At 36.5% G+C, this 26,134-nt stretch overlaps 1 protein-coding gene across 6 annotated transcripts in view; it reads left to right on the top strand.

Moving 5' to 3' along the window:
* The first annotated feature begins 5,330 nt into the window (after nucleotides 1-5,330).
* The window catches only part of LOC123518470 (RNA-binding protein Nova-1-like), a 43,089-nt gene continuing 22,285 nt past the window's right edge, over nucleotides 5,331-26,134 (top strand). For 4 of the 6 annotated variants that reach the window (XR_006678806.1, XM_045279312.1, XM_045279311.1 and 1 more), the window contains exons 1-3: nucleotides 5,331-5,480; nucleotides 10,784-10,954; nucleotides 19,594-19,748. Coding sequence is in view for 5 of the 6 variants with exons in the window: in XM_045279312.1 (XP_045135247.1) it covers nucleotides 5,360-5,480; nucleotides 10,784-10,954; nucleotides 19,594-19,748 (447 nt within the window). In the remaining variant the exon portion in view is untranslated. The remainder of the gene's footprint in view (nucleotides 5,481-10,783; nucleotides 10,955-19,593; nucleotides 19,749-26,134) is intronic. The other 2 variants (XM_045279313.1, XM_045279310.1) reach the window with 1 other exon arrangement.

Here is a 26,134-nt window from a genome sequence, read left to right as displayed (position 1 = left end):
AAAAAATCTACTGCTGATTAGCTCATTATCTCTATAGATTATGACTACATTACCATGCAATTGCGTAACCGAGTCTTTTTTTCTCTAGTGAAACGATTCGTGGTGACACAGATAAGAAACAATATAAACTTTTGACACGGAGTTCAATAGCTTGAGGCACAAGTACCGATAAAACAGTAGAAGATATAAACAAGTTAACTTCCACAGTCGATAAAGTTGTCTTTGTTGAGGTCTCCTGATCATTATTTCATATCTATATATTGTGTTTCATATCAGGTTACTTCCTTCCAATACCTCTGGCACTGGTTTAGCTCACCCTGTTTTCGTGCTATACATGAATGGGTCATAGGAATATATATATATATATATATATATATATATATATATATATATATATATATATATATATATATATATATATATATATATTTATTTATTTATTTACTTATTTATCTATTTATAATTGCAAGGTGGAACAACCTGCAAGCGTGTGTTCCAATCAGGAGTGGGTTCTCACGATAAAGGATAAGGGTGTAGCCAGTGAAGGTGAGGCACACTCCAACAACGTACTCAAAACGAGCCATGTGACGGTTCTCACCTCTCTCTCTCTCTCTCTCTCTCTCTCTCTCTCTCTCTCTCTCTCTCTCTGGTCATTATCCGTGAAACAGACTTTTTACGAATTGAACCGCGGGGTTTACTTTTTCCATTATTCTTGACACACACACACACACACACACACACACACACACACACACACACACACACACACACACACACACACACACACATAAAAAAAAAACCCTTCCTAATGTCAATGAAAGCGTCTAATAGTACACATATCTCAAGGTAAAAATGTATCCCAGTATTGAAGGGGTTAGACACATGAGTACCGTCAACACACACACACACACACACACACACACACACACACACACACATGCAGAAAGCACATAAAGAAGTATAGCGTGGAACAGACTGGAGGTGTGAGCTGGAAATATTCATGACTTTAAGGAAGAGTTGAATAAAAACAGTTATGAAGATGGGTTCATTCGAGCTTAACTCTTCTCCCTTGTGTTACTACTAAGTAAATATGGTAAAGTAAATACACAACTTTCCATATTCATCAAGAGAAAATGTAAAACGTCACAAACTTGACTCTGTCCTGTATAAACATAATGAAAAGGTAGAATCCTCACAGATAACGCAAGGTTTGCCAGATGTGGTGGTTCTCATCTTCAGCAGAGTTGTGCTATGGGAATCAGTACCAGGATTGCGTTCATTACGGTAGACTCGTTTTATTCTCTCTCGTAAATTTGTTTAACCTTTTTTTATGCAGGAGAGGAGCTAGCCAAGGGCAACAAAATAAAAAAGAAAAAGGCCCACTCGAGTGCTAGTTCCCTAAAATAAAAGTAAAGAGTTAGCCAAAAATTAAGGAACAAATGTCTTCAAACCTTCCTCTTAAAAAGAAGTCAAGTCTTGGATCTCTACCAAACAGTATCAAACAAAATTTTCCCATAAAAATAAAGAAAAATATTAATCCGCTCCCCATAAGAATACATTGAGTTGTACAAAATTATTCAAACTCTGCTTAATACTGAAATACATACCTAAATACAAAAACAGTTGAATGAAATAAATGAACAATTGTTGGCCAAACCACTGGTGGGCAATCGCGACTTTGTCTGGAGAGGTAAACGAAAGTAGTGTGTGGTGTCGTTACTCATTTCGACCCTTACGAACTGCAGCACACAGTCGTATTTCTAGCAAATATCACGTGCAAAGCTATTTATTTTTTTTTTTTTTTATCCTGGTAGCTTCTCTTCACCCTTACGGAACGCCAACGAAGATAAATAAAATAAAAGACTGCTTATTAGTGAATTTCCTTAACTACACAACAGTATGATGTCATTCTTTATAAGCAGAAATGTAGATATTGTATTTAGCTACCTCGTGTAATCTCACAATTCATTCTTGACATAGTAGTACTCGATGTTTCATAAATTACTGAGCAAATCAATTCGCTGTTTCTTAGTTTAGGAATAGCCAAGTCTAATCAAAAGGCTGGGTCATAAGTCATAAGTGTTTGTGTTGTGGCTATGCACAAAAAAAATAAATAAAAAATTATAAGAGCGTCACCCACCATTCATAGGTCACCGAGCCTTGAATGGACCGTCCTCCCTTTGGTAGCGGCAGGGTACGTTTTCTCTCATTTCTTTCAGTAGAAACTACTCTAGAAGTAAAAACTTGATCGATAGAACGATATCACGTTATCAACAGTGGCGGCGCCAGGGGGGGACTAGAGGGGGGCTTGAGACTTCCGCCAATAATGAGCCAAGCTCCCTCTCAGCCTCCCAATTTTGTTAACCTAGCTGTAATATCAATCAATTTTAGGAGTGTCAAACGCCATTATAGACACATTTACCGCCAGTCACCATAACAGGTGCATATTTTGAAATGATATCTTGATTTAAAGTTTTTGCCACACTCTAACTTCCATTCTTCCTCAGACTGTGTTAACTTCTTCTAAATTCTTCTCTGTCATGTTAATTACGTACTATTTATACACGGACATGTTTACATATTTTTCTTTCTTTCTTTTGATAGAGTGGCCTTTACCTTTATAGTAATAAATGTTGAATATACATTATTCTGGATTTCTTTTCCTTGGGCAGGATTTTACATGAGATAGAAGAAAAAATATAAAGTAAACACTGTATTTTGACAGTAAAGGTATCTAAAATATATGTACTTATACATAACAATTTACCATCAGTACTTCACTTAGGTGACATTTTGTGAAGCCCCTTCACATTTTGCCCCAGTTGACTCGATCTTTAACTTCCCAATGAAAATTCCTAGCGTTGCCACTGGATATCGAGCTGTACTAACAGTAAGCCCTACTGCTAAGTACCATCCCGAGAGTAAAAGAAAGTGAGCGGTGCTGTGATGAGAAATGGGGTTTTGCCACTTTCTTTTTATACTTGACGAAAAGTAAGAAAGACCTGATGGTTTGATGGAAGTAGAGTACATTGTAGTCTCCAAAATATGTTATGTAGAATTATCATTGATTATATTAATGCCAAATGGTCACGACTGAAGAGAAAATACAACACACGTCTCTTGGAGAAATTATGGTGAAACGAATTTTTCTTTGTTGTTTTTCGCATGAAATAAAACTTCAATAATTAGATATTTTCTTTTACAGTAAGTGTGTGTGTGTGTATTTACCTAGTTGTTTTACCTAGTTGTGTGTGTGTGTGTGTGTGTGTGTGTGTGTGTGTGTGTGTGTGTGTGTGTGTGTGTGTGTGTGTGAAAATCAGTTGTTTTTTTATATTTTTTTTTTTTTTTTTTCTCAATATAGTTCACCAGATTTTAATATATATATATTTTTTTTTTCATGCATTTCTTATACCCCAGATTAAGGTTTTCTCAAGAGTGCGCGAGAACGTTGCTCGCTGCACATACAGTGTAGCAAATAAATCCAGCTATCATATTTAGTCTATATTGTATGTACATATTTGCCACCGTGATATAGCGAGCAGCACGTACTCCATTGCTCATATGATGGAAAGAAACAAATTATACAATGCATTCGTTACCGCTCTTCACTTAACCAAACATGTCTCCAGAATGGCTTAGCTTTTAAGCAATGATATATGTATGCAGTACGGTACAATCTGGGACATTTGTGTATCTACTGGCATATCGATCCATCTTAGTGAATGATAGCCCGTCTTTCCTGCCTAGGATGAATGAATATACAACACAAAGTACCTGCGTACAAATTCCACTCGTTTCTTGTGTGTGTGTGTGTGTGTGTGTGTGTGTGTGTGTGTGTGTGTGTGTGTGTGTTACACGTGTAATTACCACGGCTGCTTGCTGGTCACCCAGCCAGTCTTACGGAGCGAGCTCAGAGCTTCGGGTTTGGCTAACCACTACTCTACGCGGTGTGTGTGTGTTTCACTGTTTGATCTGCTGCAGTCTCTGACGAGACAGCCAGACGTTACCCTACGGAACGAGCTCAGAGCTCATTATTTCCGATCTTCGGATAGGCCTGAGACCAGGCACACACCACACACTTGGACAACAAGATCACAACTCCTCGATTTACATCCCGTACCTACTCACTGCTAGGTGAACAGGGGTACACGTGAGGAGACACACCCCAAATATCTCCACCCGGCCGGGGAATCGAACCCCGGTCCTCTGGCGTGTGTGTGTGTGTGTGTGTGTGTGTGTGTGTGTGTGTCTATTTACCTAGTTGTATTTACCTAGTTGTAGTTTTACAGGGCATGGGCTTTATGCTCGTGTGTGTGTGTGTGTGTGTGTGTGTGTGTGTGTGTGTGTGTGTGTGTGTGTAATAGGGTTAATGGGATAGCGATCTAGGTACAGTACATACTCTCTTGATTTATCGATTGACTCCCGTGAAAATAACTCTTTAAAATACTTGACTAATGTCTATCAAAACCTAATATAGATACCTTTTAATATCTACAGTAGCCGAGTGAATACATGTATACCTTTTTGTAGATGTTCACAGATACGTGCATTTCCCACCTTATTTAGCTACAGCTATATACATATATATGTATCTGTATATCTACCTACTTATGTACCTATCTATCTATCTAATAGTTATCCATCTGTCTACCTACCTGTTTATCTATCTATCTACCTATCTCTCTCTCTCTCTCTCTCTCTCTCTCTCTCTCTCTCTCTCTCTCTCTCTCTCTCTCTCTCTCTATATATATATATATATATATATATATATATATATATATATATATATATATATATATATCTGTCTATCTATCTATCTATCTATCTATCTATCTATCTATCTATCTATCTATATCTATATCTATATCTATCTATCTATCTATCTATCTATCTATCTATCTATCTATCTATCTATCTATCTATCTATCTATATATATATATATATATATATATATATATATATATATATATATATATATATATATATATATATATATATATATATATATATATATATATATATATATATATATATATATATATATATATATATATATATATATATATATATATATATATATATATATATATATATATATATATATATATATATATATAGTGGTATATGCCATCATGTAATAATTATGCCAAATTTACGATAGTCGTAAGAAAACAAATAATTCAAATTATTATAATTTCTTCTGTGATAGTTCCTATATAGTATGTAATTATCATTTTATATATAGATGTACGTAATTTGAGGATGAAGAGTGAATAATGAAAAGAAATCATTGGTGTAGCGTAGGTTTGGCAAGAGTCTAGCACACGCCTGCGCAGAAGGCTATTCCCCCCCCACAACATGGCCACAGAGTCCATCATGGAGGAGTGCGTTCCTTCACCCGGTACTCCAGACTCTAGGAAGAGACCCTTAGATATCGACTCCGACGATGCTATGTCCAAGCGATCACACTACATTCCAGGTGAGATTTCTTCGCATGCAGGTTAACCAGCGCTTACTGTCTAGGGTATACGGAAGGAAAGATTTATTTGGAGCACATAGGTGGATATCATTAGTGGTGTTGTACCAGACGTCGGGAGAGAGTAGCTAGGGACGCAACATCCTGGCACCTGTAATAATGCGTCTGGTGTGTTGTGGAACTATTGAATGCTTGTAGTTTGTAGGCGTGAGGGAGTAGAGTGAGAGGACAGGAGGTGTATTAGAGCAGCGAATAGTTGCAGGGCGGTGGTAACGGCGGCGGCGGCGGCGGTCGATGTTCAGGGTGGGGGGCGCGTGCGTCACCCGCCACCATTGAACTTATCACCATACATACGTTACGCAGATTTCCATTTGATGTAGCATCATGAACTATGGGCTTTGAAATCCCGGCATGAGAAGGCGCTAACAGTGGCGTTGTGTAGAGATGCAGCTGCTGGATGGTTGGGTCGTGCTCGGACGATGTTTACATGGTAGTAGGAACACCAGCCTTCATGTGTTCTCTTGTAGCAAGGGTGAGCGTAAGCATTGAGTTTGGTCACTGAAGTCATGCGACGAAATTGCGTAACATCACAACCTGCATGTATCATTAATTTAGACGACAGTATGAGCTCAACACGTGTAAATAGATATTAGTGGGCGTTTCCTGTTTTTGAGGATTAAAATGTTATACTAATATGATAAAGCGCATACATTATGAATATAGTTTACTTTCCTAACTCACTTTTTTCTCCTTTCTTAACTCACTCTCTCTTTTCTTTATATCAATAGTCTGCAGCAAGATTGAATAGTTTCTTATTGGGTATTTTTCATGAGTTTGATAACTAGTATAATTCTGAGGTGCAATCACATAGGGAACAAGTTTGAAAGGGGAATAATTTTTCAGTGGAGACAAGAATTACTGAAAGGATGTTTGTTAATTATTGTATGTTGTACTCTATGTACAAAAGGTAAAAATTGATGTTATGTAAATGAAACATGAATGATTCTGGATGTTTCCATTGATTAATTTTGACAGCCTAAATGAATGTTTTAAGATGAGGCTTGAAAGGGAGATATACATATCTTAGCCTTATTATCATCTTGCTTATGACTTTCACAGAAATTCCTAAATACCAGGGCGAAGGAATTGAGTTTAGAGGAGTACTTATATTCATGGAGATTAAAAGACTTATTGTCTTATATTACAACAGCAATGGTTATACCTTGATACTCAAAAATTACATGTCAAAGGATATTTCCCAAACTAAATCTAATACTTAATATTGTTTAATCATGAACACCCTATATCAGTGGTTCCCAAACTGAGGGAAATTTCCCCTTGGGGGAAATTTGAAGCTACCAGGGGAAATAATTAAACTACCTGCTAACTGAAAAAAAATCTCAGATGGATTTTCTCATACTGTATCTATCCACTTTACTTTGTAACTATAAGTTTATCAGTATATTTGTACATTTGAAAAATAAATTAGTAAATAGTCTCAGTGTGTTTTAACTTCTCTTTCTCATACATATGAAGGGGGAAATCTGTATGGTTGAATTGGGTGCAGGGAGAAATGACAGAAAAAAGTTTGGGAACCACTGCCCTATATCTACAAAGAGATAATTGTATAGGAAAGTCAGATTTTGCTAAGAAATTGTAAAATTGCTCTTGTATATCTTGCTTCTTTTCCCATATTTGTTTCTCATTTTATAACAAAATTAGTGGTTCTATCTAAAAGCTTGATTCTAGGATATTGAATTCATGCTATTTAATATTAAACAGGAGAGGTTGGGGTTTCTGTTGGACATGATGAATCTAAGCATAAGTTTTATTAAACTACAAGGGAAGTTATTAGTGCTTAACTGTCATGTTTTATTTAAAGAAGTTAACATTGTAAGTGTTACTTAAGTATCACATATTAGATATGGTATATAACTCTTGTATGATGTGTCCGATAAATTATTACTCCCCACTTCATCACTAACCTTGATTAACACCAACCTTATTTTCATCATATTTAAGTAGAAACCATTTTGTCATGTTCAAGTAAAGGTTAATTTCTGAGGTCATAAATGCCATCTTGATCAAAATTGAAATAGCACAACCATTCTCTTTTACAGTACAGGCTTCTAAAATTCTATTCCTTAAAGCAACTCTAGTATGATGGATATTGGTGTAGGACCTGGCAGACATTGTTCTCTGCTCCACGTATGTATGCTGTATTTTCAGTGTTCAGATATGGGAATAATGGCCTCATTGCTGAAAATGGTGTATCAACCAGCCACAAAGAAGTGGGAAGTGGGTCACACCAGTGAGAAGTTTCAACTACAAGTGGTGGCTCCCATAAGCTAATCAGCTAATGCTTGACACTTCTGTATCTAATTCTGCATAGGTAACCTTGATTGCCATAAACATTATTTCTCTAGTTTTTGCCTACCATGTATTCTTACCTAATATTCTCACCTGGTTGGCTACCCTGTCATTTTCAGCAGTAGGGCTTATGAATATTACCATATCTGAGGGCATATACGGTGCAGCCCATTTCAGCAGGGCATATTCAGGAAAATTGGACATTTTTGTGTGTATTTAAGCATGTAATGTTTAAAGCAATATAGCAGTACAACAAAAAAATCACAGTAGTAAAAATATTTTACATGATTGCAGTAATAAAACAAAGGCAAGGTGAAAACCGCAGCCCATTATGGGGCCGCCGTGGTACAGTGGAACCATGCGTGCTTTGGGATCCGAGGGGTCTCCAAGCGCACGGGTTCGAATCCTGTCCACAGTCCGAGTGTAGGTTGGGCTTCCTCACTCGGGACAACGGTTTCCTAGCGGGTGGGCTTTGAGATAGGAGGTACCCTATAAAGTATCCCCTTTAGCCCAGAAATTCCCGTGAAAAGCTCACATGGTAAAAAAAAAAAAAAAAAAGGCAAGGTGAAAACCACAGCCCACAGCTTCTGAGATGATGACAACATACTTGGCGTGACATTGAGCATGGTTCTATTTTTTTTTTTTATTTATTATTTTTAACTGAATTTACACAATAGAAACTATACTAGTAGCATTAATCAATATAGTCAAAGAAGCTATGGCTTTGGTGAATGTAATTACTTTTAAATGATGCAAGTCCAAGAGCACTATCAGGTTAGGAGTTCTAGAGATCATTGCAACTCAGATTAAGAAAAACCTGCATCTGCATTCTAGTGATACATGGGGTTTGGTGGTTTTGAATTTATCACCTCTTGATATTAATTAATGTATAGTGGTTGTGTGAGAGTATTGCTGAATAGTGGTTAAAAATCTTCCAGTACAGGGGATCCTGGCAATTCGACGGGGTTAGGGCAGTATTTCATCGGTCAAATCAGTGTTTATTCGAATCGTAAAGCAATTTTTCCCATAAGATACTTAAGAATTATGGGGGGATAGGGACCAGCCTCCAGCCTAGATGCCCTCAAAACATCACTATAACCTCTAAAAAACACTAATTTAGACTAAATCATTACTATTAAAGGCTTCATTTATATCTTTACAGTACACTTTTGGAAATGAAAACACTTGCAGTGGTCTCACGGTACTTGTCCCTGTTCTTCCAAATTTTTAATACTGTTGATCTAAGGACACCCATTTGCTCAGCAAGTACTATGTGATCGAGGAAATTCTGAACAAGATGATAGTATCAGATTGTAGATATAGTGAATAAAAGTTGGTATGCAACTTATATCTTGAGAGCTATGGGGAATTTTCAGAACTAATCCGCCATATGTCACTGCTGTTGCGTATCCCTTGCTGACATGACATAAATTATTGTTATGCTAAATCCCAGGTGCATACAGATGTATAGAACATTGATTATTGTGATTCTGTTGACATTCTGTTTCTGCTTTTGAATATCCTTGCTAAATCCCAGGTGCATACAGATGTATAGAACATTGATTATTGTGATTCTGTTGACATTCTGTTTCTGCTTTTGAATATCCTGTATGGATAATTTTGGGAGTTGATCAAAACAGAAATATTTTTTGTGGTTATCTTGTAATATTACTATCAATATCTTAAATACAGCATACTACAAGTCTAAAATCTGTTGCTTTTGACAATGAAAAAGGTAAAGACTTTGACGATACTATATAGTGTGACCCAGCTTACTCAGTAATTTTAGCATTGCTTTCATCAAGATCAAGAAGTGACAAAACAATCGAGCAAAGACTAAGCATATCACTGGACAGCTGTAGAGTGAGGAGAGAGGAATATGTGAAGCTTTCCTCCTCCTTATGGCATAGTGACATGGACATTACAGCAGGAAATATGGAGATGACCAAACAAGTCTCAATGCTAGTTCTTGAGAGAATCAACATATATAGATTTGTTCATGAATAGGGTTTGATTTTGCCTGTTACTACTTTAAAGGAATTATGTAGAAAAATATATTATATCGACTTATTGCATCTCTGAATTTATAGAAAGACACTGCAGGTATGTCCTATATTATCCCTGTGAGAGCGAACGGGATGCGTATTGTGCTGCCAACTGCTGACAACCACTATTTCTGAAAACTCCCCATTGGTACAAGACAGCATTGGTTATGAACATGTATTTATCCACAAGATGACAAGCAGCTTTTCCTTGTACTTTCATTTTAGGATTAAGAGTTGGTGTCCACCCTCCCTTTCCACTGGTTCTGAAATTGCTTAACACTATACTCTTCTTCTTTTTCTTATATATTATTACAATTTTATTTTCAGCATTATGAGGATTTCATAAAAAGTAGCATAAAACAATAAGCAGTGCTATAAATCCTTTCAGTTGTCTGAGTGACACATTTTATTTTATTTTTTTTTTCTTTTATTTATTTATTTATTTTTTTTTTTGTAGATTCATTGTTAACACATTCATAAGCCACTATCATTCATCTATCTAGTGATCAAGAAACTATATAAGTGTTTACAAGATATGACATGTTCTAAATGGAAGACAGGCTGACTGAGCATAGGCCAATCAGTGATGAGGTTTCCAGAGCCAGTGCCCAATGTTGTAAGGATGTAGAGGCAGGTTAAATTCCAGTTTCTTGCTGGGAATGATTGAACTGCAATCTTGTAAATATTAGCATTAAAAGGAATATCTTTTTTTTTTTTTTTGCTTGATAAACTAGTATGTTACTTTGGATTAATATTGTAGTTCATATATACAACAAGGATAACTTTTATAACATATTTGTGCAGATTATGTTGATGCATTTCTTTCTGTTATACTATTTATTGATAATTGTTTTGATGAATTCAATTATGCTTTATATCATTTAGCGGCAGATATTTCATCTTTTTCAGACATGCAGAGTGAGGGGACATATCACCTCAAGATCCTGGTTCCTAGTGTGGCCGCAGGCGCCATTATTGGCAAAGGAGGAGAAACCATTGCACAGTTGCAGAAGGACACTACTGCCAGGGTGAAGATGTCCAAAGCCAATGACTTTTATCCTGGTAAGTTCCTTATTTATGGTATTAGATGTAATGTAAACACACTCAATAATCTATCATTACACACTGAACATGATACAAACATTTACTGACACCATGGATGGATCCAGTGATGACACACTACTCATGTTGGTATCCCTGTGTGTGTTTAGTACAGCTGTACCTGCATGAATCAAGTGAGTGGCACTAGTAAATGAACCAGTGTTGAAATAACTAGATATACAGATAAATGGTAGGTACTACCTATATTCACTGTTTTTACCATGTATGTTTCTGCTGGATCCTATTTGGCTCCTTGTGCACTGACATACTTATTAATGTGTGAAAGTCTAGACCTCACTGTAGCAGTAATATTTTTGAGTGTATACTAACTAATGCATTATTATTTTATTTATGTAAGTGGTGTTTTACATTATATTAGATTATTGCATTGAAGTGTAAGTCTTTTAGAAAATGTGTGGAATTTATCTTTCCACAGTTTGGTGTTGAAAATACTTGTCAAAAAGGGAGGGTTTACAATAATTGTCATTGTGTGTATGATTACTATTTGAAATCTTCTTTTATTGAAATTTTCATGTCCATTTGTTCCTTTGTCTCTTATTTAATGGGGAACCTAGCCTAGGATTGTATTAGATTTAAGAAGCCATTGGGCATCATGTGTCAAAGACTGCTTCTGGTTATACTCTTGGCATTTTGGATTATGAGAGAGTATAAGAAATTTCAAGTGATCAGAAACAGATTAGTAATTATACAATTCTTATCATACAAGCTTGAATTAGAGTGTTTATTGTAAATAGGCATACAGTAATGCATACACTGTAACTCGATTAAAAGTTGTTTATATACAGTTGAAAATTTGTTCCATCAAAATTCACTATTGTGATCCTTGTAGTTCATATATCAGTGGTTTATTTTAACCAGCTGGAGGTATTGTTTTCATTGTATTCCTTTCGAGAACTTCAGCTTTTTTCGTGAGGCCTAGATAGATGAGGAAGCAGAAAATTTACTGAATATAATTGGTGAGTGATAATGATGAAAAAGAATAAGTTGTCAGCCAGTGATAGTGATGAAGGATCAGGCACTACTATGTTTCTGCGTATACTTTTTCTTTTCATTTGCAATGACCGTCAGAGATGAAATGTAGCAAAAGAGATTATCTGTAGCAGGATGTGATAGCCAAAATAATTTTGGGTCCAAAGAGCTGGATCTGTCAACTAAAATGTAGGAAAGTTTGGATATTTGGTTTCCATAATTTTTAAAAGGACGAGAGCTAGTTATAACTGCTTTGCAATATACACGCTGAATTTAGCTGCTTTTTATAAATTTTATAGTTCTGTCATTGATAATGCTACCTGTGAGCTAGTAAGTCTGTCCTGCTCTCACCATGTCCAAACACAGTGAGAATGATTGGGACAGTTCTGATTCTCTGCCCACTCCATCCCACACTTAGACCTCAAGGCCACATGTATTGCCTGCTCATACTCAATCACTTGCTATACATATTGATAAAAGTCTGATAGGGTAGAAACTCATGAATGCTCTCACTTATAGTGACTAATAGAGTGTTAAAATCTTTTGTGCCAAAATGCACTGTTATTGGCATCAATTTGAACAAAAAACATTACTTTTAGATAGTTATTTAAACCTTTTTGTCTCATCAACTCCTCCTCTCTAACTGACTGTTATTTAAACCTTTTGTCTCATCAACTCCTCTTTTCTCTAACTGACTGTCTTCAGCCTCTTTCTCGTTGCTACTATGTTGCATCTCTTGCTATCTTCTACTGCTATTTTCATGCCAGCTGCTCTTCTGATCTTGATCTTGCTAACTGCATGCCTCCCCTCCTCCAACAGCCTCACTGCAGAAGATTTTCTTCCTCTCAGCTATATTTGTTCTACCTTTCTAATGCAACCAGTACTCTCAATCATTCATATCTTTCTCTGGTAAACTTGGGAACTCCCTACCTGCATCTGTATTTCCATCTCCCTATGACTGGACCTCATTTAAGAGGGAGATTTCAAGACCTTTATCCTTTCCTCTTCCTAACTCTGTTGGAGCTACATGGAAACTGGTATTCTAAGTGGGCTTTTTATTCTCTCTCTCTCTCTCTCTCTCTCTCTCTCTCTCTCTCTCTCTCTCTCTCTCTCTCTCTCTCTCCAATTGTGTAATTTTTGTTTGAGAGTAGATTCCCTCATCCTCTCAGAAATACTAATTGGTAACACTGCGTGCACTGATTTGAGCGTGATTGAGAAAACAGAGTTTCCAATCATTCATCAGTCAATCTACACATCTCACTTGTGGGCTTTTGTGCCCCCATCTGACCCACTGCATAACTGTAAGAATAGTGTTATATAGTGCAATGCCATGATTAGATTGGATGTAATTTGTATTCTATTCCCTTTATGGGCAATAATGTATTATATTTTGTGTATTACATAAGGATATTAATGTTATGCAATGGCATGGAGGCCCCTGAAGCTTAAGGAATATTATCATGTCTTGTACTCAGACATTGAAAGTGTGTAGTGGTGAAAATAAAACAAAAGAAATTATTCCCCGCTTGGCAAGAGAAAGTGATGAGAATGATAAAGACTTAGATCCAAAAAGAAATAAAGGCATGGAATGGGACAGCATGGAAGGCATGACAGGACAGGAGTTGTACTTCTCTTCCTGGTGGACTTCATTTGCAATATTTCATGGTGCTAATTGTCCATTTAGAAATTTGGAGGTATCATGAAAAGCCTAATAAAATTCTATTATAGATACATCTGCCTTCAAAAGTTTATGCAAAAAATTTAGTTGTGAAGGTAGGAACTTGACATAAGTAGAAAAATATTTATGCACACTTTATTCCTTGTTCATAAATGGTCCTATGAATTACTATTATTATTTCTTTATTAGGGAGACCATCCGGTGGCTGTGGCACCAAAAAATCTCAAAAAAAAAAAATCCCCAAGACACCACTAGAGCATCCCCGAACATATGGCAACGTAGTGATGGAGTATTTTTGGGAAATATGCTAAAATACGTGGAGTATTTAAACTTTAAAGGGGCCCTGCCATGCCCACCGCAGCCCGGGGCTTCTGCCCCCTGCCCCCTCCACTCTCTGTATCATAAATGATGGTAATAAGCACGAAAAAAAAGCCATGAAAAGTGGTTTCTTTGGTAAGGAAAGGTGGGCGCTGGCAACTCAGTACTATGGCATACACAGGAACACACCCTCTCCCCTTCCATTTCAGTGTCCATGTGACTGCGATGGGAGGAGGATCTATTGAGTATCTTGCCTGTTATTTCATGCCTTGCAAGCTACAGTCCAGCCTATTTTACCTGCTTTTTTTTGCCTTACAATATCTAAACAAACGGTGCAAGGGGAAATTACAAGTTGTACCGACCATGCACGGATGGGAGACACCCTCGCCTTCGAGCAACTAATGCGGCCAGGTGCCATGTAGATCTTACAGAATTTTCTAAACATGACTAAAAAATATATGATGCACATGGTGGTGTATGAGCACGAAATATCCAATCCAAATAAATGTACGGTGTTATACAGGATGAAAATGACATCTCGGGTTTTTGCCTTTTTCTCAGTTTCCACTTTTCTTATCATTCAAATCGTATCTTTTCCTACATTTCTCAACGGATTTTCAATTTTGAGGTATCATTTTGAAGCTCAATGAAGCTGCTACATTTCCATCTCATAGAATTTGGAAAAATTAATTTTCTGTGCTGCAATGTAATTTTATAAGGAAAAAAAATAGAAATTCATAATGGCCATCAAAATAAAAAAATTCAAAATTCTAGGACATGGAAAGTTTTGTTACACCACATACTTCATATATGTACCGGCAGAGTTGAAATCTGCCCTCCGGTGACAAAGTTTAAAGGAAAAATGTTCTTTTCAAAATTTTTTATTTTCTTCATTTTTCATGCAGTTATTTATGTTTTGATTCGCTTGTAACTACTAAACTAACATCGTGTAATAGTCATCTATCAGTCAAAAAAATATTACCCACGTACCTCTTTATTTTCAATTTTTAAAACCTAATTAAACGGTCCCCATGATTAATGAAAAGTTACAACAAACATATATATGATGATAAATACAGATTTGGGGGAAAGAAAGGAGCTGAGAAACAATATTTTTTCAGTGCTCTCAAGAAAAGTGCCTTGACTAGTGAAAGACCAGATGTTTGAAATGAGTAGCAAAGAAAACTTATTGAAACTGTGGTGCATGAGAGGGTTAAGCAGTTTTGCATGCATGAAATTTTAAACCAAATGTATTGACAATGCCGATAGATAGATAACATGAACAAAATAATCATTGGATAACTGGTAGCACAATATTAAATGTTATGATTTATCGTGATAACACCCATCTGGCTAACCGGTAGCACAATATTAAATGTTATGATTTATCGTGTTAACACCCACCAGGATAACTGGTAGCACAATATTAACTTATAATTTATCATGATAACCACCTGTAGTATTACATACTCCTGCTCAGCTACTTATTCAATACCTTTGTGAGACGGCAGTAGGATTGGAATGTGGAGGGACTGTATATTATAGTCTTTCTTGTTTAAAGAGAGTGTGGTTTACACATTTTCTAGCCATGGAGAGGTGGAGGAATTGGATGCATGGGATTGGGAGGTAAGTGTCATGCTTCCAACCATAGTGTCTTCTTTATAATTTGCTCTTGTCTCCTTAACTCTGTGGCACATTGAGACTTCCAGATACTATAATTAGAAAGAAGACTTGATGGGGAATACAAAGTGTTATTCACTCATTCATTGCAGAAGATTGTGCGTGTGTAGCAACACAGTCTTCAGTGCTGGAGTTTAGCCTTGGCAGCATCAAGATAATTTTCCCTGACATATCCACTCAAGTAAAAAATGTTGCCAAAATGAATCATTAGGTAATTTAACAATGTGTGTTTGGTTATTTTTCATCATTACATATCATTGGAAAAGAAATTTTAAAGGTGAAAAGGTTTTTATAACAATTTTTTTTTTTTTTTTATTATTATTTTAGCTATGGATCAAAAGATGAGTAAGCTTTTTTTTTTCATAGAAATACTATTGGCAAAAAAGTGCTGATATTTTCTTTTTATTTATATTGTTTTACGTATATATATATATATATATATATATATATATATATATATATATATATATATATATATATATATATATATATATATATATATATATATATATATATATATATATATATATATATATATATATATATATATATATATATATATATATATATATATATATATATATATATATATATATATATATATATATATATATATATATATATATATATATATATATATATATATATATATATATATATATATATATATATATATATATATATATATATATATATGTATATATATTTTTACATGTATATAAAGTAGAGTCAACATGATTAACACAAGATTGAATAATGCGATTTAGATTTAATGTGACTTGATTTTTAAGGAGATGCAATTAGATAACATGAATTATTTGATTTAACACAGATTAACTCGATGACATCATGTAGTGGTTAGCATGCTCGGCTCACAACCAAGAAGGCTCGGGTTTGAATCCCGAGAGCAGTGATGCAAATGGGCAAGCCTCTTAATGTGTAGCTCCTGTTCACCTAGCAGTAAATAGGTACAGGATGTAACTCGTGGGATTGTGGCCTCACCATCTCAGTGTGTGCTGTGTTGTGTGTGATGTGGTCTCAGTCCTAACTGAAGATTGGTCAGTATGAGCTCTGAGCTCGTTCCATTATGGGGAAGACTGGCTGGGTGACCAGCAGGCAACTAGTGGTGATCGCTGATCACAAGCATGCCACGAGGATCACCTTGACTCTGTGGCACTGAACGAAAGTATAGAGGGGCGGAACACAGATATTTTGGCGAAAGTAACACACAAGCTAAAGAGGGTCACAAGAAGAAGTAGAAGAAGAAGCATTTGGTATCATCATCTGCTTTGTTTTCAGTGTTCCATGCAAGATTTCACGTTATGCATCACAAAACAATCCTTGGTGGTAAAGCTTGTAAAAAGCTAAGAGAAATGTTGTTTTGTGAATATAAATGTATATATATGAAACCCCACTTCTTAGTCTGGCGCTAACCTGCACTGTGCGTGGATAATTTTTTTTGTCTTTTCACCTTGTATCCTATACTGTGGCATAAAAACATAAGTAAAGAAGGAAGCTGCAAGAGGCCGCCAGGCCTATAGGAAGCAGTCCCTGTGTGTTTAAGCTACCTAATTCCATCTATCTTCCCCACCCATGAACTTATCTAACCTTCTTTTAAAGCTCCCTATTGACTCAGCCCTGACTACATGACCACTGAGACCGTTACATTCATCAACCACTCTTTGAAAACCAGTTTCTTCCCATTTCTTTCCTAAACCTGAATTTTTCAAGTCGATCTTGCAGCTGAGTACTGTATGGGTAGATATACAGTAGCCACAATACTGAAGACGACAGCTCATTAAAAGAGCTAGTTTGCGATTGTTGCGAAAAGGCAATTTAATTTAAGAGACCTGCGGCAGTGAAAGAAATGGAAAAATTATTGATTGGATAAACCAAAGGCAGATGGCTGGTGATTCGTTGTCAGAGGCCATAATTTGTGCAAAGGCTAGGCTGCTGGATCATGATCTTATTTCTGATGCTGCATCTGACTCCAATGATGATTTTAAAGCAAGTAAAGGGTGGTTTGTGAATTTCAAGAAAAGAACTGGAATTCATTCTGTTGTTTTAAAGCAAGTAAAGGGTGGTTTGTGAATTTCAGAAAAGAACAGGAATTCATTCTGTTGTGAGGCACTTGCTTTGTTGTGGGGAAGAATTTATTCCTTTTTTTTTTTTTTTTTTTTTTTTGCCAGCTAAGATGATTGGAGCAACACAGAAAGATGTTGTCCAGCAGTGACCACACAAATCCCAAACTGATACACATGAATGCTTTTCAGCCATTCTTGGAATTTAATGAACAAAAATTAGTGTATCATTTGATAAATTTTCTTTTAAAGTTAAGAATTCTTTTACATTCAAGTAAAGTTCATCCCCATACATAGGCTAATTGACTTTGTCCAGGTCTTGTTTTGTATGAATCATATCATTCATTGCAACACATTGTCAAATGTTTAGACAGACCATTTTTTTTTTATCACAAAACAAAGCATTAAATATGTACAAGATGCTTATGACCTAGACTGACTTCAGCTTAGGATATCCTGTATATACTGATCCCCTTAATTACACAACACAAACCCTGGTGAAACATAATCACTTCTGGAATAGTAAAAAAAAAAAAAAATTTTTCTCTCTCTCTCTCTCTCTCTCTCTCTCTCTCTCTCTCTCTCTCTCTCTCTCTCTCTCTCTCTCTCTCTCTCTCTCTCTCTCTCTCTCTGGAATAGTAAAAAAAAGAAAAAAAAAGATTGCTGTTTTTTTTTCTCTCTCCCTCCCTCCCCCTCCCTCCCTTCTCTACAGAAAGCCCCTGCACTTGACGAATTAAATAGTCTGGCGAAACTACCGCCAAAGGCGAATTTCGCCAAGCATGAATTCTTTACACTATATGAATTGCTTAATAATGCCTGTCAGTCAGTCTTTGGTCATTGCCAAAGTCCCTCTTTTGACCCCTAAAATACCATCTTTTGAGCTTTTCTCCTTTTCATTCACACTATACTATTTGTGATGCTTTCCTCGTCTGTACTCCCTTTTTTTTCACCCGTTTCTCTTGCCCACTTTCGTCCTTGCTGCCACCACCATTGTCCTTATCCTACTGGTACCTCCTGTTGCGCTGGTAGAGGCCATGTTGGCGGTAAATCGCCAGAAATTTTCCCACGCTGGCAGAACAGAGGGTAGCACAAACAAAATGGCTGAAGGGGACTCTCACACTACATTCTGATAGGTTAAGAGGGAGGTATGATGTCACCGGGTAGCCGCATGGTTCACTGCGGACCACCAGGTGACTGCCAAGTTTGAATTCAAATCACCAAGCGTGCACTCGGTGGTCCGTGGCCATCCTACCGCCAAAAGTGAATTTTGCCAAGCTGAGATTTGCCAAGTGCGGGGCCTTACTGTATAGTTAATTTCTGGAAGTGTGTGTGTATGTATTTACCTAGTTGTAGTTTTACAGGGCCTGGGCTTTATGCTCGTGTGGCCCGTATGTGTGTGTGTGTGTGTGTGTGTGTGTGTGTGTGTGTGTGTGTGTGTGTGTGTGTGTGTGTATTTACCTAGTTGTAGTTTTACAGGGCCTGGGCTTTATGCTCGTGTGGCCCCGTCTCCATATCTACACTTATCCAATCTTACTTTAAAAGTATGCACACTCGTTGCAGACACCACTTCTTCATTTAAACTGTTCCACGTCTCAATACATCTCTGCGGGAAACTATATTTTTTAATATCTCTCAGACATCTTCCTTTTCTCAGCTTTTTACTATGCGATCTTGTGCTTCGGATGTCATATTCTTCTCTCGTGTATGTGTGTGTGTGTGTGTGTGTGTGTGTGTTATTCATTTTCTTAACTTTGATATACTGAATGGTAATTACTTTTTTCCAGGGAAAACTAGCTACATGTGCATATTGTATACAGAATATTGATGATGGCATTTTTTCTATCCTCATCCAGGCACATCAGAGCGAGTATGTCTAATCACTGGCAACGTAGATGCCATCTGCACAGTGCTGTCATTCATTATGGAAAAAATTAAAGAAAAACCAGACCCAAATGCAAAACCAGCCATTGATTTTGATAACAAGATGACAGCTGAAAGAGAGAAGCAGGTAATTTACAATTTTAAGTGGTAATTATAGTCATTAAGCATCTTAGCTTTATTGCCATTAATAAAACTGAAAGTATTCAGTTATGTAAACATCAACATTAGACAGGCAATATTCTTAAGATTAAAGTTTATTTTTCATTAGCTAAGTAATTCTTTTAAGTTGGTGGTATCAGTAACACTTAGTTGTAAGAAAACTGCAAATTAAAGTGGAATTAGTTATGCTTTTATATGAATAGTTAAATAAATATGCATTTTCTGGAGATATATGTATAGCTATAAGAGGATCTTAATTCATTTGCTATCCTAAGCACAATTATATACTTTTTAAAATGGTCTATCACTGATTGATAAAAAGAATTGCATTTACTTTATGCCAGAATTCAGTGAATTAAGATATATAGAAAACAGAGGTAATGGATCTGTCCATGAATTATCTGTCATTTAGTGGGATCATCTTTATGGTTGCAGAACATAGGCAACAAGCTATTACACTTGCCTAGCATCATTTAGAATAAAGGCAATACTATCCTCATGGACTAACATTATATTCTGCTTACACTTTGGTTATGTGGCACAATGGTATACAAGAAGGGAATGTTAATTGGCAGAATGATCTCAGTGAAGCCAGATGAAGCTTTCATGGTTTTTCTAAATGTTAGACAAAAAAATATTAAATTACATAGCTCAGCACAAACAAAGGTGTTAGGAAGTGTTCTAAACTGTGTTATTTGAAGACTTAAATTTTGACTTTTTATTGAAAAATATTGATATGAAAACTCTGAACTGTTTATGAATGCTGGCAAGTCAGTGCCAGCCTGAGCTTGAATGAGGCACTAAGCAGTATTTAGTTAAGTTCTGGTCCCCCAAAATGACTGCCTTCAACCCACAGATAAGAGAAAAGATGGGAAATTGTTGTTTTCATTGTGACGGGAAAGGTTTGCAAATTATTGAATTCAAAAGCGAGGTGTTAAAGTGAGTAGGAAGAGTAGCATGGTGTGGTGGATGAGAGAAGCAAGGATAGAGGAAAAGGATGTACATCTGTTATATCCCCTATATTATAGAAGAGGAGAGAGAGACAAAAATGGCAGGTATCTAGATAATGTGGGAAGAGCGAAACATGGATAGTTAGATAGACATAGGTTTTTACACGTGTATAATTCTGTGAATGCAAGTGAAAGAGATTAGATGAAATTTGGGAATGTGAATGAGTGCCTCAAGGAAATGACATGAAGGAAAATACTGTTAGGGATATGAATGGAGAGGTTGAAAGTAATGTGTTAGCAGGTATAGTTGAAAAATAGAGAGTAGATGCAGTACATAAAAGTGGAAAATAAGTATTGAACTTTCCTGCAGAAAAAAAAGTGTTCTTGGGAAATACCTTTTTCCAGCATTGAATTATCTTTAGGTACACATGGAGAAAGGGTGAAAGTGGTGAATAGTGGAGGCTGATTCATAATGTAACTGTGGATGAGAGATTGTGAAGGATGTGATGGGTGCTGATATAGTGGGAAATGTTTGATGTTATTGACCAACATGCTATAGTAATGAGAGAAATGGAGGAATAGTGATAGAAGGAAAGCTAGTATGACAGTGGCTAGTGAAATATTGAACAACTGAAAATATGGAGAAGAATATTGTGATCTTATCATTATTTATATGAGGCTTTTGCCTCACACTAGGGTTTAAATGAAAGTAAAGAGAAGATTACTTAGGTTCCAACCTGAGTGAGACATGCTCTCCCAAAATAAAACTGGATATATTCTGATTAATTTTTTTTTTCTTGCTAACTGAAGGTAGGAAATACATAATGGATTATGAAACATCAAGAAAATAATGAACAGAAAATGGTGTAGTACAGTAATAATTATTAACAGACCACATTGTTTATGCACATGATGAATGCTCACTGCTGTTATGACTGTCATAACAGCATTATTAAATTATAATATTATCTTTGAATTACCAGTGCAGTACGTAAACCATGCCAAACCGTTGTTTAAATGCAGCTGATGAACTCTCACTGTTCATATCTTATATCACTTGTATTTCATTCCATCCAGACTTCATCTTCACCAGTTAGTGTTCACACACTCGCATGTTATTTAGGTTCAAAGCTGTGTGCTTCATTACAAAATGCAATTCATAAACAGTAGCTTTCTAATAGTGTAAGCAGGAGTGACTTTTCCTGCTGTAGGTAAAGAGATAGAATTGCAGAATTGCTTAGTACATGAGTACAAGTCTGTTACTAAGTTGGTATCACTGTGAGTCTGAGTGAACATTGAGATATAAGGCAGGGTAGGGAAGGACAGCAGAGGAGTTGTGTGCACATTGAGAAGCAGTCTGTCATCCTATGCAGATTCTGTGGTCATGGCTGTTGCTCATGCTTACCTGAGAAACCTCAGCTCAGAATCTGACTCAGAAAATGAATTCAAGAATGCTTGATTATTATCTCAGTCATATATTTGTGCTACTTCAACATATCTTACTCTACAACAATATACTCACATTCTTTAAACTGTTGAGTGGATAGAATCTAAACCCATATCTCATCTTCATAAAACCCTTTCATGTAATCAAGGTGGGTTGTATCATAAAGGACTTGGTATTAGCAGACAGTCTCAATAAGTTCCTCAGTGGATGACATTCAGGTGGATTACTGAGTGAGAGGCCATTACTTCCTGTGCCGCACGTGCACAGAAAACTGTGTTTCAAACAGTGCATGATGCAGGTCAAACCAGGTCTGCCCCTGTGCTGTGCTGTCCTGTGTGACAATGTGCGTGCTTATATTTAAGATAGTGAGATACAGTTTTCTTCCCTGCTCTGTGCTGCGTTGCTTGTGTTGCCTGCGTCTCGGTGTGCGCCCAGCTTGAGTGGCAAGGAGAGCAATGGCATTCTCCTTCCTTGTGTAGTGAATTACACTACCCTACAATATAGACTTACCTGCAACTGGTTTGAGTCCCTTACCAGAGACTATGACTTTGAGGCAAACTGACCCAATGTTAGATGATATTTATGTGAGCATATTGTATAGAAGTGGCATCCTGGTAGCACAGGAAGGACTTAAAAGAGAGTTCCAATGTTGGAACAGAAGTGAGATGTGTTTACAGAAAATTGCATTTTAGCAAAGAGTAAAAGAGAACTTCAGAGTGGCAATTTCCTCTGAATGTGTGTGAGATGAAAAATGGAAATGAAAGATTTTGGTGTTTGTAAAGAGGGAAGTCAAGGTATGTGATATTTTAGAAAGTATATTATTCCTTCTCTCAACTTACCACCAAAACGCCCTGCAATGTCGCCTAGCATTGCTAAGAAGACCAGGAAGTCTCTTACTCTGGAAGTGAAGCTGGATATTATTCACAGACACGAGAAGCGAGAAAACTAATAGCATTGCTTCCCACCATCTTGACTCCATCTATTGTGTCTAATATTTTCAAGTCAGCAGACTCTATTAAGAAGGCTGGTGTAAGCTAAAAGAACCACCTGAACTCGTGACTCTGTAATGGATAAAATGGAAAACCTTGTGGAAATATGGTACATAAGTTTTGTATGCGGTACAATGATGTGCCCTTTGTTTACATTCCACAGCTTGCCAGCTAGCGTATTTCCCGCTCCACTCTCCCTCCCTTCATAAATTTAAGATCATCAACATTATAAAGTTACTTACATACATACATTAGTGTCCATTATAATGATTTAGTCTTAAATTAAACTGCCTAAATGTTTAACTTCATAATTTTTACTTTCATTAAACCTTTCACTGTACTATGATGCACTCTCGCTTTGTTTACTCTCAACGGAAGTTCAAGTCAGGGGTTAAACTTATTATAATCGGTTCGCTTAATGAAGGTTTTTTTAGGAACGTAACCTCTTTGTTAAGCAGGGGTTGCCTGTATTAGATTGTCTTTTTTGTGACCACACTTGTATTCCACAGTCTGTTTTCATTGATCCACATCCAGTGGCTTATCATATCAATGATGGGTCAAGCAGGGCATGTGCCTTGGATGTCACCATTAATTATGAATAATGATAGGCAGCATTTATTTCACTTTTTGAAACTCAAAAATTAACCATTTACCATTGTTGCCTGTATATATAACCAGCCCTCAATGTTGGCAACACTACAGTGAAATATAATGAGAGGTCACACAAAATGGCAGAGTGAGAGGCTGTAACTGGGACGTAATCCGAGATGCATGCAACTGGTGGCAGTGACTGCAGTTAAGACATCTGGTGCCATATAGATAGTCAGTTTAGGAAAAGATAGTGACACTGGTGAAGAACAGTGACATGTTATTGACATCACTGTGACGTGGAAGTGTACTGTGGAGTGCTGTTAAGTGTTAAACTCACCTGATTACTAACGTGACTGCAACAAACCGATGAATGATTAATAGTGACTAGAATGGTAGGAAACAATGCCTAGGCAGTGACTGATAGTAACTACTGCGATATATTTCTTCGCGTTAATGATGTAAAAAAAATAAAGCCCGTCTCCGCGCTTTGTAAATAGTCTTCCTAAAAAAAAAAAAAAAGTTGCATTTTGTTAATGAAATTATATAGAGTACGCTAGTGCAACATCTGTGACATATATAAGGGGTGGGATAGTAAGACACCAACAGTGATGTCCACGCCAAGCGCAAACCTGGTGTCGCCACAGGAGGTAACACACGGTCACAGAGTGATGACAAGAGGCGTAAACTCACAGGTGTGAAGAAGAGATGAGCAAGTGGACAGCCAAAATCATGTAAAGTAATTTATAAGTGATACAAAATTTGCATTTTGTGTTTGAAATACAGCTGTAAGCTTAAAGTTGTATTTAAACATCCACCTGGTACTATATAAATTCTCGAGTTTGACTCGTATAACTGAGCGGTACAATGACACGGTTGTATGGATTTAGATATCGCTTTCAGACATTGAATTAAACACAGTTAGCTTGCTTCACAGTGATCTTCATAGATTCATGTTGGCTAGGAGCTGAGATTTCGAGGTTTGAAATTTAAAGTCCGTTCTCCGGCTTTGGGTACGTTACTGCAGCGCGGCGATTTTCGTGTCAAATCCAGATCTACTGTTATCTGTGTTTAGTTAAATCAATGTTTCAACTTGCTCACCCTCCCACCCACTCATTAATAGCTGCTGCAGCCTAGTTTGCTGTTGGTATGCCACAATTATAATAAAGCTCTAAATTATCAAGACAAAAGAGACTTTCTCTTGCAGAAGATGTATAAGAAAAATACAGTGATGTGACTTGCCTTGTTAGTCTTGCTAAAAGCAGACATGTCACATACCTCTGCTTCTCCCTGTCATGTGCCTCAAAACTTCTTTATTTTTTCTCTCATTTGAAATACTTCTGGTATATCTTCTCTGCCAATAAGATATCTATTTAAACAAAGATTCACAAAGCAAAAGACAAATATCAGCATTATATTTTTAATAGATTTTACACTTGAGATTTACACAAAATAATTAAAAGTTTTTGTAGCAATTTTGATAAAAAAAAAAAAAAGGAAAAGAAGAAACTCAAAAAGAAATTTGTAAAGAATGCTCCAATTCCAGAGTGGGGAGGGATGTTCTTGCAGATAGGGAGGAAGGCAGGGGGGACTTCTCTACCACAGAGCTTATCTATACAGTAGAATTTTGTATTCTCAATACTGCCATATGTAGGCCTGATGGCTTCTTGCAGCTTTTTGTAGCTTCCTGTGTTTTTCCTTATGTTATGTTGAATCAGGGCTTGGAATATATAGGGTGAGAAAGTGAGGAATGCACACCTTCATGCCAGACACTATTGCCTCATGTGCTCAGCATACAGAGACATGTCTTTACACAGAAGCATTAGTCATTCCAAGGAATATCAGAATAATAACTCCTCAGCTCCCTCTAGTTAGCATAGACAAAACACCAGAGACATCTCTACTTTAGGGGATTCTGATGATAGATTAAAGTGATAGATATATGGTTTAATATGTGTACAGGTATGAGGTGATCAGAGGAGAGCAGCTGAGAAGATAAGGTGACAGTCATACTAGGATGACAATTTTGTTTTTGGAGGAAAATATGTGTTCACAATTGATAAGTATATGTTTAGCATTAGGATTCAGAGATTTTTGTTGTCAGAGGATCCACTACATTATTGAAGGCAACACAGAACACCTGTTTTTTTTTTTTTTAAGCTGTTTCAGGAAGAGAAGAGAGAATTTTTAAATAAATAAGTAATTTCTTTGGATGTAGAAGAATACAAGGCTTGTCCTGCCCTAATCTGAAATAATGGAAAAGTCAGAAAGGTTAAAGGCTAGGGATTAACTGTGATGGGAAAGTACAAACACTAAATGTGCATTCATATGTGTAATTAGTTGCCAAGGGCCCTTCTTCACCCATACAACCTTAGTCTGC

The sequence above is a fragment of the Portunus trituberculatus genome, chromosome 43 (genome assembly GCF_017591435.1).
Source record: "Portunus trituberculatus isolate SZX2019 chromosome 43, ASM1759143v1, whole genome shotgun sequence".
NCBI classification, from domain to species: Eukaryota; Metazoa; Arthropoda; class Malacostraca; order Decapoda; family Portunidae; genus Portunus; species Portunus trituberculatus.
Note: the sequence above shows the minus strand (reverse complement) of the source record. Positions and strands in the feature narration are given on the sequence as shown.